General features: G+C 44.2%; 1 protein-coding gene across 1 annotated transcript in view; it reads left to right on the top strand.

Annotated features, from left to right (window-relative positions):
* Positions 1 to 18942, top strand: part of LOC148431225 (protein kinase C delta type-like) — a gene marked incomplete at its 5' end in the record, with an annotated part of 89817 nt that extends 70875 nt beyond the window's left edge. The window contains 3 exons of the mRNA XM_088466192.1: positions 9781 to 9936; positions 18133 to 18261; positions 18814 to 18942. Coding sequence (XP_088322318.1) covers positions 9781 to 9936; positions 18133 to 18261; positions 18814 to 18942 — 414 coding nt within the window. The remainder of the gene's footprint in view (positions 1 to 9780; positions 9937 to 18132; positions 18262 to 18813) is intronic.
* Between the last annotated feature and the right edge of the window lie 1358 nt (positions 18943 to 20300).

A 20300-nucleotide genomic window follows, 5' to 3' on the forward strand; every position in this document is an offset into this window, starting at 1 on the left:
CTATGGGGGCACTACTACAGGGGCATTATATGGGGGCACTACTACAGGGGCATTGTATGGGGGCACTACTACAGGGCATAACTATGGGGGCACTACTACAGGGGCATTATATGGTGGCACTACTATAGGGGCATAACTATGGGGGCACTACTATATGATTTCCTTCCTTTCAAATCAAGGGGGTAATGTCGGCGTATCTAAATATGTTTTGGGGTAAAAGGTAAAAAAGTTCCCTGACCCCTAAGTTACAGCCTTATTCCAAAATGGAATAAATTAATTTTTGTCCTCAAAATTCTACACACAATACCCCATAATGACAACGTGTAAAAAACATTTTTTGCGATTTTTGCTAATTTCATATAAAAAAAAACACTAAGAAATCACACGTACATAAGTATTCACAACCTTTGCTCAATACTTTGTTGATGCACCTTTGGCAACAATTACAGCCTCAAGTCTTTTTGAATATGTTGCCACAAGCTTGGCACACTTATCTTTGGGCAGTTTCGCCAATTCCTCTTTGCAGCACCTCTCAAGCTCCATCAGGTTGGATGGGAAGCGTCGGTGCACAGCCATTTTCAGATCTGTCCAGAGATGTTCAATTGGATTCAAGTCTGGGCTCTGGCTGGGCCACTCAAGGACTTTCACAGAGTTGTCCTGAAGGCACTCCTTTGATATCTTGGATGTGTGCTAAGGGTCGTTGTACTGCTGAAAGATGAACCGTCGCCCCAGTCTGAGGTCAAGATCTAGAGCAGGTTTTCATTCAGGATGTCTCTGTACATTGCTGCATTCATCTTTCCCTCTATCCTGACTAGTGTCCCAGTTTCTGACGCTGAAAAACATCCCCACAGCATGATGCTGCCACCACCATGCTTCACTGTAGGGATGGTATTGGCCTGGTGATGAGCGGTGCCTGGTTTGCTCCACACATAACGCCTGGCATTCATGCCAAAGAGTTCAATCTTTGTCTCATCAGACCAGAGAGTAGGAGGAGTCCGGGAGCGCCAATGAACTGGGAGTACCGCCCTTGCCGCATTATTAATATGACTAAGGAGGGACTTTTTATAGAGAGAGATCGGGTCAGATGCATGTGAGAGCAACCAAAAATCAGAACCAGATGGTACAGTGAAGCCTAAAGGGGATAATTAGTGGACAATCCCACCAGATGTGCATCATCGTACCCGTTTCTCCAAGACACCTCCAACAGAGAGGGGACACCGTGGGATAGCATTTGTGGAGAATAATCAGGCAACGGTACCATCTTGTCATGACCTTATATTGCATTTCCAAAACCTCTAAACTGTTGGAACACGAATTAGTAGCTAGAAACACTCTATCCCAATTGATATGTATATCTTTTTTAATAAAATCTCTATCCCAGGCCTTTACAAAAAGAGGGTCTCCAGTAAACATGTTATGTAATAAAATCTTATATATACCCGAGATTATATGTGTAGGAGGTTGCCGATGCGAGCACATAGATTCGAAGGATGTCATATCCCTAGCAATTACTGAAGGACCCCCCAGAGAAGAGACAAAATGTCGGATCTGATTGTAGGCCCAGAGAGATTGGTTTGTAAGAGAGGTATTGGCACATAAATCTGAAAAGGGTATGAATTTACCATTGGCCACAAGGTGACCAGCTCTAAGAATCCCTGCAGCAGACCATATGGAAGAAAACCACCCAGAAGTCCCAGGAGGGAAAAGGGGATTATATAAGATAGGGGTAAGAGGAGACATCACTGAAGATATTTCGGGTTTAACTCGCAATATTCTCCACATCTCTAAAGTGGGGCCCACTGTTGGGTGTGCGGAACGAGCAATTTTAGAACACCACGGCAAAGTACTCAAATGAAGATTAGACGATTCTGCCTCCAGCTCCACCCACTGCTTACCCACTGTGCCCCGAGTCCAATCCAGAACTCTACCGAGTACAATGGCCTGATAGTAAGTGGATATTATTGCCAATTGTTGGCCTCCCTGACATTTCTGCCTAAAAAGCACTTCATGTTTAAATCTGGGCTTCCTACCCCCCCAGACAAACTTTTGGATGAGGGTATGTGCTTCTGACAAAAAGCTCGAGGGAAGGGCAACCGGTGTGGTCTGCAACAAATATAAGAGGCGCGGAAGAATATTCATCTTGATAATATTTTGGCGGCCTAGCCACGTAAACTTTTGCAAACTCCACTTATCCAATTCTTTACGAATAGAAATTAGCAAAGGTGTATGATTAAGGGCAAACAGGTCACATAAACATCTAGGAACAAATATGCCTAAGTATTTAAGAGAAGAAGTCTGCCATTTAAAGGGGAAGGAGGTACCAAGTGCGGACACTGTCTCAACCGAAGCGGTAACATTTAAGACAACAGACTTACTATAATTAATCTTAAAATTAGAGAGGTCACCAAAACGCTGGAATTCTTTCATTAAATTAGGGAGAGAAGTAACCGGATTAGTTACTATCACTAGCAGATCATCCGCAAAGAGGGCAAGGCGATAATCTCGTGAACCCACCCTAAGACCCGTGATACTAGGGTTCGCTCTAATTGCTCTCGCCAAGGCTTCCATGCAAAGTACAAAAACCAAGGGAGAGAGAGGGCAGCCCTGACGAGTACCATTTGATATGTTGACTGGGGCCGACAAGATCCCATTCACTCGTATCTGGGGCAAAGGGGCTCTGTATAGGGCCAAAATTTTAGAAAGGAAGCTTGCACCCAAACCTAAGCGATTCAACACCCCTATCATGAAACTCCAATCCACCCGGTCAAAAGCCTTTTCAGCGTCAGTGGAGAGGAGCACCATGGGAATATCAGAGGAGACTGCATGGTGTATTAAATCAAGGACTTTGGTGGTATTGTCCTACGCCTCCCTACCTGGGACAAAGCCCACCTGGTCAGAGTGGATGATAGATGGGAGATGAGGGTTAAGCTGATTAGCTATAAGCTTCGCATAAAGCTTGACAATTACATTTAAAAGAGATATCGGGCGATAACTCGCCGGTAGTAATGGATCCTTGCCCTCCTTGGGGATAACCGTAATGTGTGCTGCAAGCGATTGATCTGAGAAAGGAGTATGCACTGAAACTGCATTACAGGCCCGTAACAAAAGTGGCAAGAGAGTATCTTGGTATAGTATGACAGTGTGAAGCCATCAGGACCAGGGCTCTTACCGGATGGGGAAGATTTGATGGCAACAGATAATTCGTCTTCTGTAAAAGGGGAGTCAAGAGCCTGTGTCACCGCTTCGGGGAGAATAGGGAAGTCTATTTCTTCCAAATACTTCTGGATCTGCATTACCCGAGCTGCGTGATCTAAATTCTCATTATCCGGACCTAGATTATAGAGGGCAGAGTAAAAAGTCTGAAAGACTGCTGCAATGTCTTTGTCGGTATGGCAGAGATTACCTGTGTGATCCTTGATACGTTGAAGATAAGTCAGGGATCTCTGAGCTCTAAGAGCCCTTGCCAGCATTTTGCCTGGTTTGTTCCCCCAACGATAATATTTATGGCGGCATCTTCGAAACCCTCTCCTAGCCCCTTCATATAGTAAATCATTAAGAGCATCTCTAGCCTTTTGAAGTTCTACAAATACATCAGAGGACATAGTAGATTTATGGGTAAGTTCGAGCATCTGGATTTTAGATAACAAAGCGTCTCTACACTCAGTTTTCTTTTTATTGAGATAGGACCCTAACTAAATACATTTCCCCCAAACAACACATTTGTGAGCCTCCCAGATTGAGACTGATGAGACATCGTCGGTGACATTATGAGAGATGTACTCTCTCAGGGTTTCCCCAATTTGATCTTTACAGTAAGAATCACGGAGGAATTGCTCATTAAACTTCCAGTTCCACTGGCGAGGGGGGGATCACATAGATACAAGGTTAAAAATACAGGGGCATGGTCAGAACCAGTAATCTGCCCAATAGTGGCATCTGCCAGGAGATCTAGATGGGAATGATCTACACAAAAATAATGCGTGAATAAGATTTATGAGGGGAAGAATAAAAAGTGTAATCCCTCTCTGATGGATGTAAAAGTCTCCAAGTATCTACCAACTGGAAATCGTGTAGAGTCAGTCTGAATTTCCTAGTCTCTCTAAAAGAGGTGCGTGGAGAACCAGAAGTGGAGTCAAGAGAGGGCTCCAGAGCCCAGTTAAAATCTCCACCAACCACTCGGATGCCCTCCAACTGATCTTCTATCATTTCTAATGACTTACGTAGAAAGCCAGACTGACCTCTATTGGGTACATATAAATTTACCAGAGAATATTTTTGATTAGCTATGGTAACCTTGACCAATAATCCTCTACCATCCCCAATATGGACCACTGAGGTATCAGAGAGTACCAAATGTTTAGAAAACAATATGGCCACCCCTCTAGCCTTGGCTTCAGAGAAATCATTGAAATACCCCACTGGAAAATAACGAGATCGTAAAGATGGCACCACACCTTTCTTAAAATGCCTCTCCTGGAGAAAAGCTATATCCACCTTATCCATATGTAACATATGTAGAAGACGGGATCTTTTCTCCGGTATATTAAGACCCTTTACATTGTTAGAAAAAATAGATAACTTAGCCATATTTAAAGTGTGTAGGAGAGTGTCTTATTTGTCGGGTACAGAGAACAGTTACCTGCATGCAGAGAGGGTCTACCAGCAAAGAAATATTGGGAGAAGAGGGGACACATAAGAGCCAAAAGGGAAGGAAGGCAGAGAGAAAACAAAGGAAAAACAAAAAAAACATGGAACAAATCCTAAAAAACAAAGGATATTGTAACATTAGATTAAATCTCAATTCAAAACTGAAGATATTAGTGTAGTAAGAACAAAACTCCGTAATAAAGGCCATGGATGCCCTTAAGGGGCCCATGGACATTGTATACACAACGGATTAGGGGGAAATAGGAGGGTAATAGTGAACATGACACCCAAATAGGTCCAAAAACAAAAAGGGACCTATCTAAATTAAAATAATATTAAAGCCAAGTATTCGCCTAGATCAGTAAAATATATAAAATCAATAGGAAAACATTAATCTAGAATATTAGAAATAAACATTAAATAATCAGGTTAAACAAGAACTGCTCATGGCCCATTGCGACCCACATAAACATCTAACAGGATCACATTTAAATGGAAGTGTAAAAGTATTAAGTGACCTAGAATGTGTAGGAAAAACAGCATAGATCAACAAATAGACCACAAAAGGCATCGAGCATAAAATAAGATGTTACGGACCATAATACTGTCCTGATCAGGTAGTTTCCTCACTTTCAGCTGTAGGATCTCTTCCCGGTCTACATCTGGAGCCTCGAGCTTGCTGCCAGGACTCCCTACGAGGTGGCACAGGGGCACTGGTATCCAATAAATCCAGCCAATTGGGGACTGAAATAGCAGGCAGACCAAGAGAAGAACAAAACTGGGGCATTTCAGCAGGTTCTCGAAGAATATGGAGCTTCCCCTCATGCATTACTTGCACACTTAGCGGAAAGCCCCATCGGAATTTAATGTCCCGCTTATGTAGTTCCTCTGTGAGAGGACGGAGAAGACGCCTCTGTTGGAGCGTTGACCATGAAAGGTCCTGGAAAATCTGTACTGGACATCCATTGAAGTCGATCTCCTTTGTTTGTCTGGCATGTCGTAGAATTTGCTCCTTAACCTTATAATAATGCAATCGGCATATAATGTCTCAGGGTCTTTCAGAGGGCATACCTTGAGGGCGCAATGCCCTATGGGCTTGATCAAAATGAATCCGTGCATCAGGGTCAGCATGCAGAAGTTCATTAAATATTTTAGTGAGAGCATCTTCAATTCCCGACTGAGGGATATCTTCAGGGACCCCCCCGAATCTGCAGATTATTTCGTCTACCCCTGTTATCAATATCGTCCAATCTACGCTGCATCGCCAACAATATACGGGAGTGCCGGGAGAGCAAGGTGTTACAGTCGCCAAGCTGGGTATCAACAGATTCCACATGTTCTTCCAAGGCAACCACTCTCTCTGCCACGTGGGTAAGATCTGAGCGGATGGAGGAGATGTGAGTCTGGACTGTTTCCTGAATCCGTTTTTCTAGTAATTGCAAATCTTGTTGAATGTCCTGCCGAGTCGGTAAGGACCGTAAATGTTGCAGAATCTCCCCTATATCGGACGATTGAGTAGAGGCAGGTGGGGTTAGATGAGGTGAGTGGGACTCCTGGTTAGAGCCTCCATCTGAGCCCCCCGATGCCATGTGTGGAGAGGTAGAACCTGGTGAAGTACCAGTCGCAGGGGTGGAAACACCAAATTGAGTATGGAATGCAGAATTAGATGATTTCTTAGCTGGAGTAGCGGCCGGGCATTTAGCTGTATTCTTTCTCCCCATGAGGATACATATCAGAACAGATTGGCACAATAAGGAAAAGGTGGAATACCAGGCTTAGCAGAAAGTGGGTGTCATATTTCAGGTTCCCCTCAGTGTCATGTTTTTATATCATGGTTGAAGCTGTCAGGGCATGCATTCTAGGGCTTAGTAGCCACAGAGTGCAGGGAGGTCACCAATCTAGCACATAAGCTCCTTTAATACAAGTTATCAGTGTAAGGCTTGTTGCCTTATTACAAATTTGGGCAGGTCAGAGTCTCCAGTGGCCAGGCCAGGGCAAAGCAGATTGAGCAAGCAGCAGCCTGGGCAGGATTCATATACACCTGCCTGTGCCACAGGCCTTATTCCGTGGAGCTTCTTATGAATAGTATAATATATAGGAGGCCTCAAAATGGCCACCACCTGCGATTCGCGGCAATTGCGGCCGCTTCCTAGGGGTCTCAGAGGCTCAGGAGGGGTAAGTATAGTCTCACCTGGGGTCCCGTCAAGGCTGCAGAGGAGAGGCAAGCCGCGGATAGAGCAGTAAACCTCCGCGACGGCACTGGTCCAAGACGCGCCGGCGGGGGCCGAAATTTAGCCCGCGGCTTCTGGAGGTGACCTAGGCCGCAGGTGAATCGGAAGCCACGAGTCCGCTCACGGAGCCCAAGCAAGGGGGGAGCAGCTCCTTTAATGTATAAGAAGGGGCCAAGGACCCTCAGGGTAACAAGGGGAGGCACAGGGACCAGTAGTTAGAGGGACTCTCCAGGGAGCTGAGAGGAGACACGTCCGTACTGCCCAACAGCTAGGCCGCACCCCCGTGTTTTTATTTTTAATTTAATTTGCAAAATTCTCAAAAAAAAAACCTTTTTTTTACATGTTGTCATTATGGGGTATTGTGTGTAGAATTTTGAGGACAAAAATTAATTTATTCCATTTTGGAATAAGGCTGTAACGTAACAAAATGTGGAAAAAGTAAAGCATTGTGAATACTTTCCGGATTCACTGTATACACAATAATATAACACAAAATTGGGTTGCAATCTCCTTCTTTATTTATTTCTCTATATTGATAGAAAGAGAGAGAGGGAGCGTCAGACTTTTTGGTTTTCAAGGGACCAGAAAAAAGCTATGTAACATTTGGTATTGTATAATGTAAAAGTGCTGTAGGTAATTCATCACCATGGAGAATATCGCTGATCAGAATGTGAGCAGTGTAATGTCATCACAGGTGTAATGTTATGTCATACATTCTGACTATGGTTATTTTCACTGTGGATGAATCATATGAAACCCATGTAATATAAAAAAAAGTCTAATAATTCCCCAAATTTACAGTAACATATGAGAAAAACACAGAAAACAAGTTGCAATGAACTAGTCATCTGCCTCATAGCTGTAGAGCCGTGTGTCATATGCCTGGGTGGTATGACCAGGACACTATCTATGTTCTGGGATATGTTCTTAATCCTGACAGTGGGGATTCTGGCATTCAGAATGCAGACGCCAGAATCCTGACACTTATCAGAATACCGGCATCCCGATCCCGAATGTAAGTAGCGAGGTTAGGGGTTAGGATTATGCACTAGGGGGAGGGTTAGGGTTAGGCTCTAAGGGGGGAGGGTTAGGTTTAGGCACTGGGAAGGGAGGACTAAAGGTAGGGATAGGGGTTAGGTTAGGGTTACTTACCTAGAGCCGTTGGGATTGTAACCTGCTCGGGATGCTGGCGTCAGGATTCTGACCACCGGGATCCCGAGCGCTGGCATCCTGTACCCATCCCCTATGTTCTCTTTCCTACATGTGCTCTCATTTTACCCTACAGTACAAACACATATTGGTAGCTTAATGTTAGTGTATAAGGCTGTGAAGACTGGATGAGAGTGTAATGAGTGTGATAGGGAATTATTTTAGTGGGTAATGATACAGGAGTCTCATAGAGGTGGTTCTTACAGGTGAGTTGAGGCAGATGTCAGAAGGATATCTAAGAGGCCAGGAGGGGGAGTATTTCATGAAGAGCCCCGCGTTGTAGAGGGCTAATATAATGTTGAGGTTGAGTAATTAGAATTGGGTTCTGGTAGAGATAGGTAGCCACAGTAGGAATATGCCGAGTGGTGGAGTGTCAGAAGACATAAATCAGTGTTGCAGCAGCAGCGTTTGGGATGGATTGAAGCAAGAATAGATGGGTGATTTTTCTACTCACATTATATACTTTTCTCAAAGTCCATTGGAGCACACAGGAACCATGGAGTAATGAGATTAATGCAGGGGCTTGAACACTTTTAGAAAATTTTACTGAAGTCTTAGCTCCTCCCACTGTATATCTCCTAGCCAGTAGCAAGCCAGTTATATTTATAACCCAACTCTATAATAGGAGGGAGTGGGCGTGATGCAACAACGCCAAAAATGCGGTCAAATGGAATGGTGCATATAAGTTCCAGAAAGTGAAACTTTCCAGAGTTTGTACCCGATAAGCAGCGCCATCTATATGAACTTGTCATGAACTTACACCCCGTATCTGAGAATGGTAAAATGTAAAGTGAAAGCTAATGCTAATACTTTACTTCTTGGTTCGGACTATCCAGTCACGCAAAGCAAAATACAGTAGTGATGTGCACCGGGAAAAGTTCCAGCCCACCATGAGGGATCAGACGTTTCCTTTCCAGCCAGGATTCCCTCATAGGGGAAAGTGGGCTATCACCATCTTTGGAAGGCCTTAGCTAACAGATACACGCTGCAAAATGATGAGATTGTTAAATAGCCCCTTAATGCTGTCCCCATAGAAAACTATTAGGATGTTTGCTTCAATTGCTCCTTCTTTACAGCCTTGTTCAAAAGATATATTTAATTCTGGCCTAAGTAGTCGGAAACAGCCATTTCTGCAGGTCTTAAGGACAGAGGGCCTGATTCAAAGGTGGACGCAATCTTATTCGCAACTGTGACTTTGTACCCAGCAGTTCTACACCATTAGACACCACTATCGGTCGCACAATTGAAATCTGCACCAGCCCTATGCTAGGTGCAGATCATCCACAATGTGTTCGATTCAGCATCTGTGTATACAGCCACTTTCCGCAACACACTCGTATCACTCCAACAACATGCCCATACCACTTCTAGCAGAGATAAAGCCCAAGTGCAGGTTGGAAGTCGTGCCTCCGGTAATTTGCTGGGTCCAAGTGCCCAGCAGCTGTCTGGCTTTGATATACAGGCCACAGATCCCCTGTGAGAGAGGGAGGACTGGGGCGACTCCGAGCCTGGCTGGCCCCGCAGGAAATGTCCCGTGTTCTCAGTGGGCCAATGCACCCTTGGATACCCCCAGGGATATATTACTCTTACACCAATGTATGGGATTTTAGTACAGGGTTTACTATTCAGACTTATATTTACATTATAGAGAATAACCTACAGCATGTAGTAAATTAAGTCTTTATTTTGGTAGATGGAAGATTTCCTTGGGTACAACAGTGCGGCAGACTGGTTTTCATTTGGAATCGTACTGTTCCAAATGCTAACTGGAGAATCCCCATTCCTGTGCCGGCTGCTTGACCTCCCGAGCTTTTCATTACATCCTGATGCGCAAGACATCATTGAAAAGGTGAGTGTGAGTAAGTGCTGAGTATGCTGCTCAGGTTGCAAGATCACTCATTTAATATGAGAAACAGGAAATGTAAGCAATACATTTAAATAGAAACCTTTACAAAGAGTAACACCCAAAGGTAGCAAAACAAATACAGAGGTGACACATTTTTATTACACAACATAACAAACCTTCAAAATAATTCTAAATTCAAACTAAAACAAACTTATTAAGCACATATTAATTACAATGATGGAATATGTTAGTGAGACAATATAAAAGAGGGACAGTAATGGCAGTGGGACACATTATATACATACTTGAAAAGCTTTTCAGTGAGATTGTGAAAGCAACACCTCTGAGCGCGGCGGTAAAGTGAACTGTATGGATTCATCTGAGAGGCGTGCCATAATACTGACTTACATCCAAATGTAAATGAGCCCCAAGCAGTTAGTAAGATCTATTTGTTGAGGAAAACCACACTGATACTTTTTAGAAAATGCATGTAGTCATAGGGATCATTGTGCTTTATAACCAATGCAGTGAAGTGATATTAATGATCCCATTTGAATGAATATATCTCTGGATAGATAGATAGATAGATAGATAGATAGATAGATAGATAGATAGATAGATAGATATCCCAAAAATAAGAAGAGAAAGGTAAATAGTTTTGAGGGTGCACTAGCGACCACAAAAATATAATTTAAAAGTTGTAAACTTTATTGGTACGTATTAAATATATGAATCTTATAAGTTAAAATAGGTAAAATATAAAACGAAAAAACATGAAAAAAAGAATGAAAAATAGTAAAGTGTACTAAAATATATGTTCAACAAAACAACCGTTGTATGTGTCGTTCTGTTTCCTTATATCACTTATCACAGCAAATTGCTTACTAGCAATCACACACTGTTATGTCTTATACTGTTTTTATACCTAAATTCCGGGTCTGACTCGGAGGTTGGAACAGGGTTCCAAACCGAATCAGACCCGGAATTTACCCGGCGCCGACCCAGGATATTCCCGAGTCGGCGTCGTTCACACCTGAGCAGTGACCCGGCTTTTCCAGTGTTGAAGTGGACGCTTGGAGATGACGTCATATCCAAGCACCACTGAAGCCGGCCAATTGACAGGCATGCGGCACGATCCAGGTCATCGTGGCCTGGATCACGCCGTTTACACTGTAGGGTTTCACGGGTAATTCCCGTGTAAAACCCTGCAAATTACCTGGGTTAGATTGCCGGGTTACTCCACCCGGGTATCCAACCCAGTCCCCTTTTACACTAAGGAGCTACCCGGGTAAACCCTGCAATAACCCGGGTTTTAGCTCTGGTGTAAAATGGGTATGAGTTTTGTGCGTTATAGCCAGAGAGTTTAATAGAATGTTATTCCCTCACATAGGGAGAGATGGGTATTTGTGTAGTCTAGCCCTTTATCAAATAAACCAGTCGATGCTGCAGAAGATACTCTATTTCACATTATTATTACAGGGCTAGATCACACAAATACCCATCTCTCCCTATGTGAGGGAATAACATTCTATTAAACTATATGGCTATGACGCACAAAACTAAGCCATAACAGTGTGTGATTACTAGTAAGCAATTTGCTGCGATAAGTGATATACGGAAACAGAACGACACATACAACGGTTGTTTTGTTAAACATATATTTCAATACACTACTTTTTTTCATTCTTTTTTTCATGTTCTTTCATTTTATATTTCACCTATTTTAACTTATAAGATTGATATATTTAATACATACCAATAAAGTTTACAACTTTTAAATTATATTTTCGTGGTCGCTAGTGCACCCTCGAAACTACTTACCTTTCTTATTTTTGTGATATATGTAAAAATTGACTAGTGGGTAGCAGTGGCAGAACTAGAGAGTGGTGGGCCCAGGTGCAAGAATATGCTTTCAGCTACCCTATGCAGTGCCCCCAGTAGTTCCCCATATACAGTGCCCCAAGTAGTGTTCCCCCTATGCAGTGCCCTCAGTAGTGCCTTCAGTAATATTTCCCCTATGCATTGCCCCCAGTAGTAGTCCCCCCTATGCAGTGCCCCCAGTAGTAATCCCCCCTATGCATTGCCCCCAGTAGTAGTCCTCCCTATGCAGTGCCCCCAGTGGTAGTCCCCCCTATGCAGTGCCCCCAGTAGTAGTCCCCCCTATGCATTGCCCCAGTAGTAATCCCCCCTATACATTGCCCCCAGTAGTAGTCCCCCCTTATACAGTGCCCCCAGTAGCAGCCACCCCCCCCATACAGTGCCCCCAGTAGCAGCCTCCCTATACAGTGCTCCTATTAGCAACCTCCCTATACAGTGCCCCCAGTAGCAGCCTCCCTATACAGTGCCCCCAGTAGCAGCCTCCCTATACAGTGCCCCCAGTAGTTCCCCATATACAGTGCCCCAAGTAGTGTTCCCCCTATGCAGTGCCCTCAGTAGTGCCTTCAGTAGTAGTCCCCCCTATGCATTGCCCCAGTAGTAATCCCCCCTATGCATTGCCCCCAGTAGTAGTCCCCCCTTATACAGTGCCCCCAGTAGCAGCCACCCCCCCCATACAGTGCCCCCAGTAGCAGCCTCCCTATACAGTGCTCCTAGTAGCGGCCACCTCCCCTATACATTGCCCCCAGTAGCACCCCTCCTATGCTGTGCCAGTTCCAGTGCCCCCTTACACACACGCAAAGAAAACAACAACCTTAAACTCACCTGAATCCCCGCTCCTGCCGTGACCGCCGCTGTCTGCTCCTCCAGGCCTTCTCTTCTGCATGATGGGAGAGACGTCATGATGTCTCTCCCATCACCCACTGCTGGGGGGAGCCGGAAGGTGGAGCTCATGTGTGATCTGCAGCTGGCTCCCACTGTGGATGCAGCAGCAAATGAGAGTCTGTCTGACTCTCATTGGCTGCTATAACAAACACACAGCCACCGCTGGCGGCTGTGTTTGTTACTGTGTAGTGCGGACCACTCCCACTGCAGGCGGCACTACACTTGTGGGGACACTAGGGGCGGGTGCAGTGGCGGCTATGGGCCCCTGCACCACAGCGGGCCCTGCTGCAAGCCACTGGCTGCACAGCCTCTAGTTCCGCCACTGGTGGGTAGCACCTCTTAGAAGCCATATAACTATACGGTAGAGACATGTAACTACAGATTTGAGCTATTTTGAGATAAGGACCATTGAAAATATTAGTTATGATAAAGATACTGGTGCAGGATTCATCCCTTTCTTGATTTAGATAGATAGATAGATAGATAGATAGATAGATAGATAGATAGATAGATAGATTCACAGTGGGTGTAAGGTGCAATCATGGAGATTGCTAGGGGTATATTTACTAAAGTAAGAGTTTTTAGAATTGGAGATGTTGCCCATAGCAACCAATCAGATAATTGCTTTTATCTTCTAGAAGGTGCTAGATAAATGTTTAGTAGAATCTGATTGGTCTCCCTGACAATCAGGGAGAGTTGGCAAGTACAGTATGATTATATGCTACCTGTGTATTTAGCATCATGAACCTTTGTGTTTATATGCCTGCACATAGCAAGCAGAGTAAACAGTTGCCCACTGTACCAGTGCTGGTTTTACATGAATGCTGCACTTATAAACACTCAAAACACAGATTCACTCACCAGACATCACTAGTGATGTTAGTGGGGCCGGCCCCAGGCGGTAGGTGTTCCCATGGGAACGCCTCCGTCTGGGCAGCCACGCCCCCGGCACGCCCACCAAAGGGGGCGTGCTGTCAATCACCATTGACAGCACACCCCCTTTGGTGCGACACCCTTAACGACGGCTTAGCCGTCGTTATTCGGGGTCTCGCGCATGCGCACGACGGAGCCGCCGCTGTTGTGCGCATGCGCACTTGGGCAACATCGACCCGCTTGCGAGCGCTCGCGAGCAGGTCTGAATTAGGCCCTCAGTACCTGCCAATAAACCCAGGACAACAGCCCACCCACACGGCTGCAATACACTTTCCTTGTCTCATACATACATCAGGGCCCTAAATCTTGCTGGACCCGGTGAATAACAAAAATCCAGGGTTTAGTGCTCTACTAATGCTATTCTTTTTAGCATTTTAATTACAACTTTCACCTGTGTATCACCTTTTAACACATAGGGCGGGATGTACTAAAGGGTAAAATGCGGTAAAACCCCCGAAAATGCAGTTTTTGTGCCATGCAATGCATTCTGGTGCTTCGCATCCCTAGGTAATGCCACCCTCAGGCGTTACCCAATAGAAGCCCATGGGCTTCTTATCGCGACACTCCTGGCTGGGAGGGATCCAATCGGATCCCTCCCATGAGCCTCCGCGACCTTCTGCGCATGCGCAGTAGGACTTCTGGGTGTTCAACACGGAAGTCCCTCTGCCCGGCAGCATCGCAAAGGACAGCTCTTATCGGAAGAGCAGTCCTTTGCGAAATTCTTGGTACATACTGCGGTAATGAATGTACCCGATGTCAGTTGGGATGTACCGCATCGTAGAAGTGATGCTTAGCCCATAGTTATTGCTTTATTCTTATTAACACTTATCACCTTAGCCTCTTGCTGTTGTGCTGCCTTGGGGTGGCTGGCCTTCGCCGGCTTCTTTGGGGTTCCACGCCCCAGACTTTGACTAAGTATTAGGGACCTCCAGTATACAGAGACGCTGCGAAGTGGCCTGGAGGCTTAGCCATATTTTTTGCAACTGAGATCTCCGAATTGTCTATCCCCATGTAGCTTTTCAAATCTTATTGCTGATTTCATTCCCAGTGCTGGGGAATACCTTTTCTGTTTCTTGAATAGAATAACCCCTCCCTTTAATGCTCCTGAGTGATATTACTGAAGTGATTGAGCAGCTTATTATTATTATTATTATTATTATTATTATTATTATTATTATTATCCTTTATTTATATGGCGCCACTACCAACATGTACACACATTAAAGGTAGGCTGTGGGTAATACTAATACAATACAGGGCCTACTGACATTGGTTGCTCTGGCCTATTGGCCACCTTTTCAGGAGCCAGATATATGTTTCCTACAGAGCCTAATGAGAGGTGTAGCATAGTCTCTTTTTCTTTAAATTTTGCATCTTATATAGATACAAGGAAACACCACTTAAAGGGCTCTATTTACTACAATCCGCATTTGTAATGCAGATTGTACTGTGATATTACCGACTGATTTTGCATTGCGAATCCCCTCCGCACACTTATCACGGTATTTTGGCAAAAAATACTGTGGCAAGTGCCGACGCATGCGCCAACTGACCGTCGCTAAGCCCCGCACCCTGGTAACCTGGGGAGACCCTGGATAACGCCACCTCCAGGTGGCGTTATTATCACAGGGCTTTCCCCGGTATTTTTTCACATTTTATTTTGAGTAACTTTGACCAGATCACATTTCCCATTACAATTATGGGAAATGTGATCTGGTTACTAAAAATAAGTGATAATTAGGGGTTGGAGTAGAATTTTACGAATTCTACTCCATTTGCCCTGTAGTAACTTTAGGTGATACTAAAAGGGTGTGAAAACACCCTTTTTCACTTTATTTTAGTAAAAATAATGTTAATAAATAGAGCCCAAAGTGTACTAAAGATGTTGGGCTGCAACGTTAACCACACAGGAATTTGTTTTAATCACGTACAAAGTTGCAGATAAAGTGCAACACAACTTGGCATGAGAAAATGCGTTTACAGAATCAGACTCAGTGGCACACAGATGTACAAATGTTGTATATGAAATTGATAGGTGTAATCTAGCAAACTAGGAGGTCGATTCAGACCCGTACGCTAAGCAGCACTCTCGCATTCATCAGAGGCCGGGTATGCAAATTCCACGATCGCACTGTCTGGTGTAAGGACGCCCTCTATGTTTTAGAGAGCGACGGCAGAGTGAGCGCACACCGGTATAAAGACGCCCACTTTTCTTTCTTAGCCCACATCATCTCCAGGAAGTGTATGATTATTCAGTAACATCGAGAGCCATCGGAGCTGCACGCAGCGCTTGAGGTAGACCCTACCCCGCCGTAAGCACTGCATTCAATGCAGGCTGAAATACAACCAAGTGACGTTTACAATGATACCCCCATGCAAATTATAGATGCCCATTATATGCCATTTTGATGCCCAGACACGCCTGCGTTCGCATGCACCACTCCCCCGTTCACAAGCACCTTTCCCTGTTACCACCCACAAACGGCACTATCTGTCACTCAAAGTAGCGCTCAGTCTGTGTACAACAAGCGCACGATTCCCGATCGCAATGACCGGCTTTTGCACTGCATCGCATACGCATGCGCAGACGGGCGACAATTGCCCATAGCGAGCGTCCGCAGCTTAGCGTCCGGGTCTGAATCGGGCCCTAGTTTTGTAGATTCTAGTTGTTTTATCTGTGCGAATAAGATGCACATTTTGAGGGAAAAAGACGCTGAGAGGGGCTGTTTGGCATGACTGAGGGCCTGATTCAGCAAGGAACGCACGGATGCAGACGCATGCAATTGATGGTTTTGCTCTGTGCATGCGTATGCATCACAGTGCGCGTGCGCGAACTGGCCAGTGAGATGGAGTATGTTTAGGCAGGATGTCCGCAGCCCCAGGGACAAGTGATTGACAGGAAGTGCCATTTGTGGGTGGTGGCGGGGGAGTGGTCGGGCAAACGCCGGCGTGCCTGTGCATTTGGACGGTGTATCAAGGGTGTGCATAATTAAGCCCTTGTGGCGGCGGACGTAGCCTGAGGTCCCACAAAATGTAAAAAAAGGTAGAACTCTGGCGCACGATAACTGTGTCAGCCCAATCTAAATCCCTATACCTGCCCAGACAAGTAAAAGAATACAGAATAAAACATAAAATAAACAGTTGTGAAAAAGATCTAAGGCGATACAGATATAAATAATATACTTAAATCATAGAGGTCGTTGACATGGAGATTTCTCCTTTTCTAGAGATGATACACTCCGTGGAATATATGAAATTCAAACACAAACAAAAAGACCATATGTGAAGTAATTTTAATACACAAAAAATATAAATTTATCCTTATGTGTTCTGGAAAGGAAAAAGGGTGATGTCTGTTTTTTATTTCCAAGAGTAGATGTCAATCAATCGAACTAGGATAGATCCTCACCACCATAACTCATAGGAATGAGCATACCATAAACTCACTTAATGCGTGAATAATAAATATACATAAAGGTATCTTTAAAAATACTTCACCATGTGTCACACGAAAGATTGAAAGGTAAGCGTACCCCAACTCACGTGATTAGAAGTTGGGATCAACATATAACGGTATCTTTTCCACAGTAGAAAAGTTTTTTCACTTACTGATACACTGAACAATAGTCCTGAGTCTCCGACTATAATGTTTCCTGTATGAAGTTTAGGTGTTCAATATGTCCAGTGATTTACCTAATGTACACTGGCATTGGATGGGTATTTGTAGTGCACCAGTTCTCCCTCGTAGAATCAAAAAGGAGCACCAGGTGTACAGGAGCTCATTCACTTGCAGGATAGTCCAGGCGGCAGTGAGATAATGGCTAACTCCTACTCACAGTCCCAAATCCAAGTGTGCGGAAGTCCGTATGCTGTACGTATGGACGGAGTCACGGCTAAGACAGGGGACAGGTGTCCAACCGTGTCTGGTTATGGTGTTGTGTCTCTGCCTTCCCTGGCAGCCTGAGGTCTAGTTGCACACAGGAAGTCTTGCTATGTCTGCGGGAGGGTCAGGTCAACCACTATTGTGCGTATGGGTCCGATGGTTCTCAATGTTATCAATGTTTCCACTGTAGCCAGGTATAGAGGGCGCAAGTAAAGGGAAGTGGGTGATATTATGTAGTGCTGGGCGTCTGCTTATTCTGCTGCGATTGCCGTGCGTATGCATTCATTAGCATATTCTCGCAGCGGCCGGGTGCGTGTGTCTGCCTCCTTGCGTTCCTTTCTGAATCAGGCCCTGAGGCCACAGTTTATGACAACACATCATTTAAAACACAGACATCATATATACATTTTTGACAATTTTTGTCACTTCTGTAAAATGATTTGGTGGAGAGACCTATTAGCTGTCATACATTTATTCTTAAAAACTCATCTGATGTGGCTATATGCTGCTTGTTTGGTCTTATAAGTTAATAATAGTTACTATAACAATTATCTAGATATATGCATCACAATTTAATTTGCAGCTCAACTGTTACATAGTAATGGTCTTGTTGCTCTTTCCAGCTCGTGTGTGAAGACCCTGATGAACGTTTGGGTGCGGATGGTGTAATAAGATACCATCCCTTCTTCTGGAGTACGGATTGGGAAAAGCTGGCAGCCCTTCAGATACCACCCCCATTCGTACCCAGCAAAGTAAGTGCACAGATATTGGGCCTGATTCACCCAATGGTTTGCGTACAGCTCCGATGGTGGGTAAAATGCACATGTGCAAAACTGGTCTTATGTATTCACATGCAGTGCACCATAAGCCGCAGCCTGATTGACAGGCTGAGAATTTTTGAGGGCGGGCAGGGGGTGGAGCCAGGCAGCGTTCCCGAAAACAGGAGCATGTCACCCCTGTTTCCTGGAAGTGCCATGGCCAGTATCTGCATCTTAAGACTTACTGGCCCTGCTACGGATGTAAGACAACCTGAGGGTTACTCAGATGGCCGATGTTCTCCCAAGTGACCCGATGCTGTGTCCTCAGAGGCAGCAGCGGATCACAGAAGCCAGCAGGAGGTCTATTTGCACAAGTCACCTCCTGCAGTGTCCAAAGATGCAGCTGCTGTGTGTCCTGCGTACACCTCTGCATCAGTCCCATTGTGTATAATGTCAGATATTCTTGTATTGTTTGTGTCTGACATATAAAGGTGTGTTCTCTGACTCTTTATATGAATACATGTCTCATATTTCTTCTCTCTGCAGCCATCTGAGAAGTCACTACCGCACCTGACGTTAGACCATCTCCTGTCAAGTGTAACATCAGCCTGTGACCCAATAAGTTCTTTCCACCAGGAACTTTTCCGGGGATTTTCTTTTGACACCAGCATATAGCTGCCCTGCTGCCATATACCAACTGGCACCCCTTCATGTCCCTGCTGCAATTAAGTATGGCATAACATCGCCCATCGGTTCCCTGAGGCCCCCGCAAACCACTATGTATACCATCTAACATTCTCCAAAATGAAGGTAATGTTTTCTTCACTATCCTTTATTATCCTTTACCTATCCTCTTTTCTCTATTACCCTGTGGGGACACTGGAATGGAGACATCCCAAAGATACCCCTAAGACCGGGTGTGTTTGCAAGTTCCAGTACAGAATCTGTGTAGAGTTTGCAAACACATATAATTTTATATTTTGGGTATAGACAAATATTTTATTAGTATGCTTGCCCCAGCTTTAATAGTGTAGGTATAGTGCAGTTATACTATAGGTTTCAGATAGGTTAGTAACAGTGTTAGGTTAGCATAGTAATAGTGTAAGGATAGTATAGTAATAGTGTAGGTATAGTGCAATTATACTGTAGTTTTCAGATAGGTTAGTAACAGTGTTAGGTTAGCATAGTAATAGTGTAAGGATAGTATAGTAATAGTGTAGGTATGGTGCAGTTATACTGTAGTTTTCAGATAGGTTAGTAACAGTGTTAGGTTACCATAGTAATAGTGTAAGGATAGTGTAGTATTTGTATAGGTATGGTGCAGTTATACTGTAGTTTTCAGATAGTTTAGTAACAGTGTTAGGTTAGCATAGTAGTAGTGTAAGGATAGTATAGTAATAGTGTAGGTATAGTGCAGTTATACTATAGTTTTCAGACAGGTTAGTAACAGTGTTAGGTTACCATAGTAATAGTGTAAGGATACTAGTATAGTAATAGTGTAGGTATAGTGCAGTTATACTGTAGTTATCAGATAGTTTAGTAACAGTGTTAGGTTAGCATAGTAATAGTGTAAGGATAGTATAGTAATAGTGTAGGTATTGCGTAATTATACTGTAGTTTTCAGACAGTTTAGTAATAGTATAGGATAGCAAAGTAATAGTGTAAGGATACCCCTTGACTCCACCACCCCCAACCTCATTCTGATAAAGAACTGTAGGGGGTAAATAAACTAAAGTGAGAGTTTTTAGAAGTTAGTTATAAAAGTGATGTTGCCCATAGCAACCAATCAGAGTCTAGCTATTATCTTCTAGAAAATGTTAGTTAAATGTTAAGTAGAAACTGATTGGTTGCTATGGGCAACATCACTTCTAAAAACTCTCACTTTAGTAAATTTAGCCCTAGTACTTCCCTGCAGGGGAGTTGCAGAAGAAATGCATCTGTATCTGCATGTTTAAGGCGTGTGATTGGCCGGCTATTGAGGGGATAGGTGGAGGCTGGAATTTTAATTATATATTTTTCTAGAACTACCCTGC

The sequence above is a fragment of the Taudactylus pleione genome, unplaced genomic scaffold (genome assembly GCF_031769625.1).
Source record: "Taudactylus pleione unplaced genomic scaffold, aTauple2 ptg002628l, whole genome shotgun sequence".
NCBI classification, from domain to species: domain Eukaryota; kingdom Metazoa; phylum Chordata; class Amphibia; order Anura; family Myobatrachidae; genus Taudactylus; species Taudactylus pleione.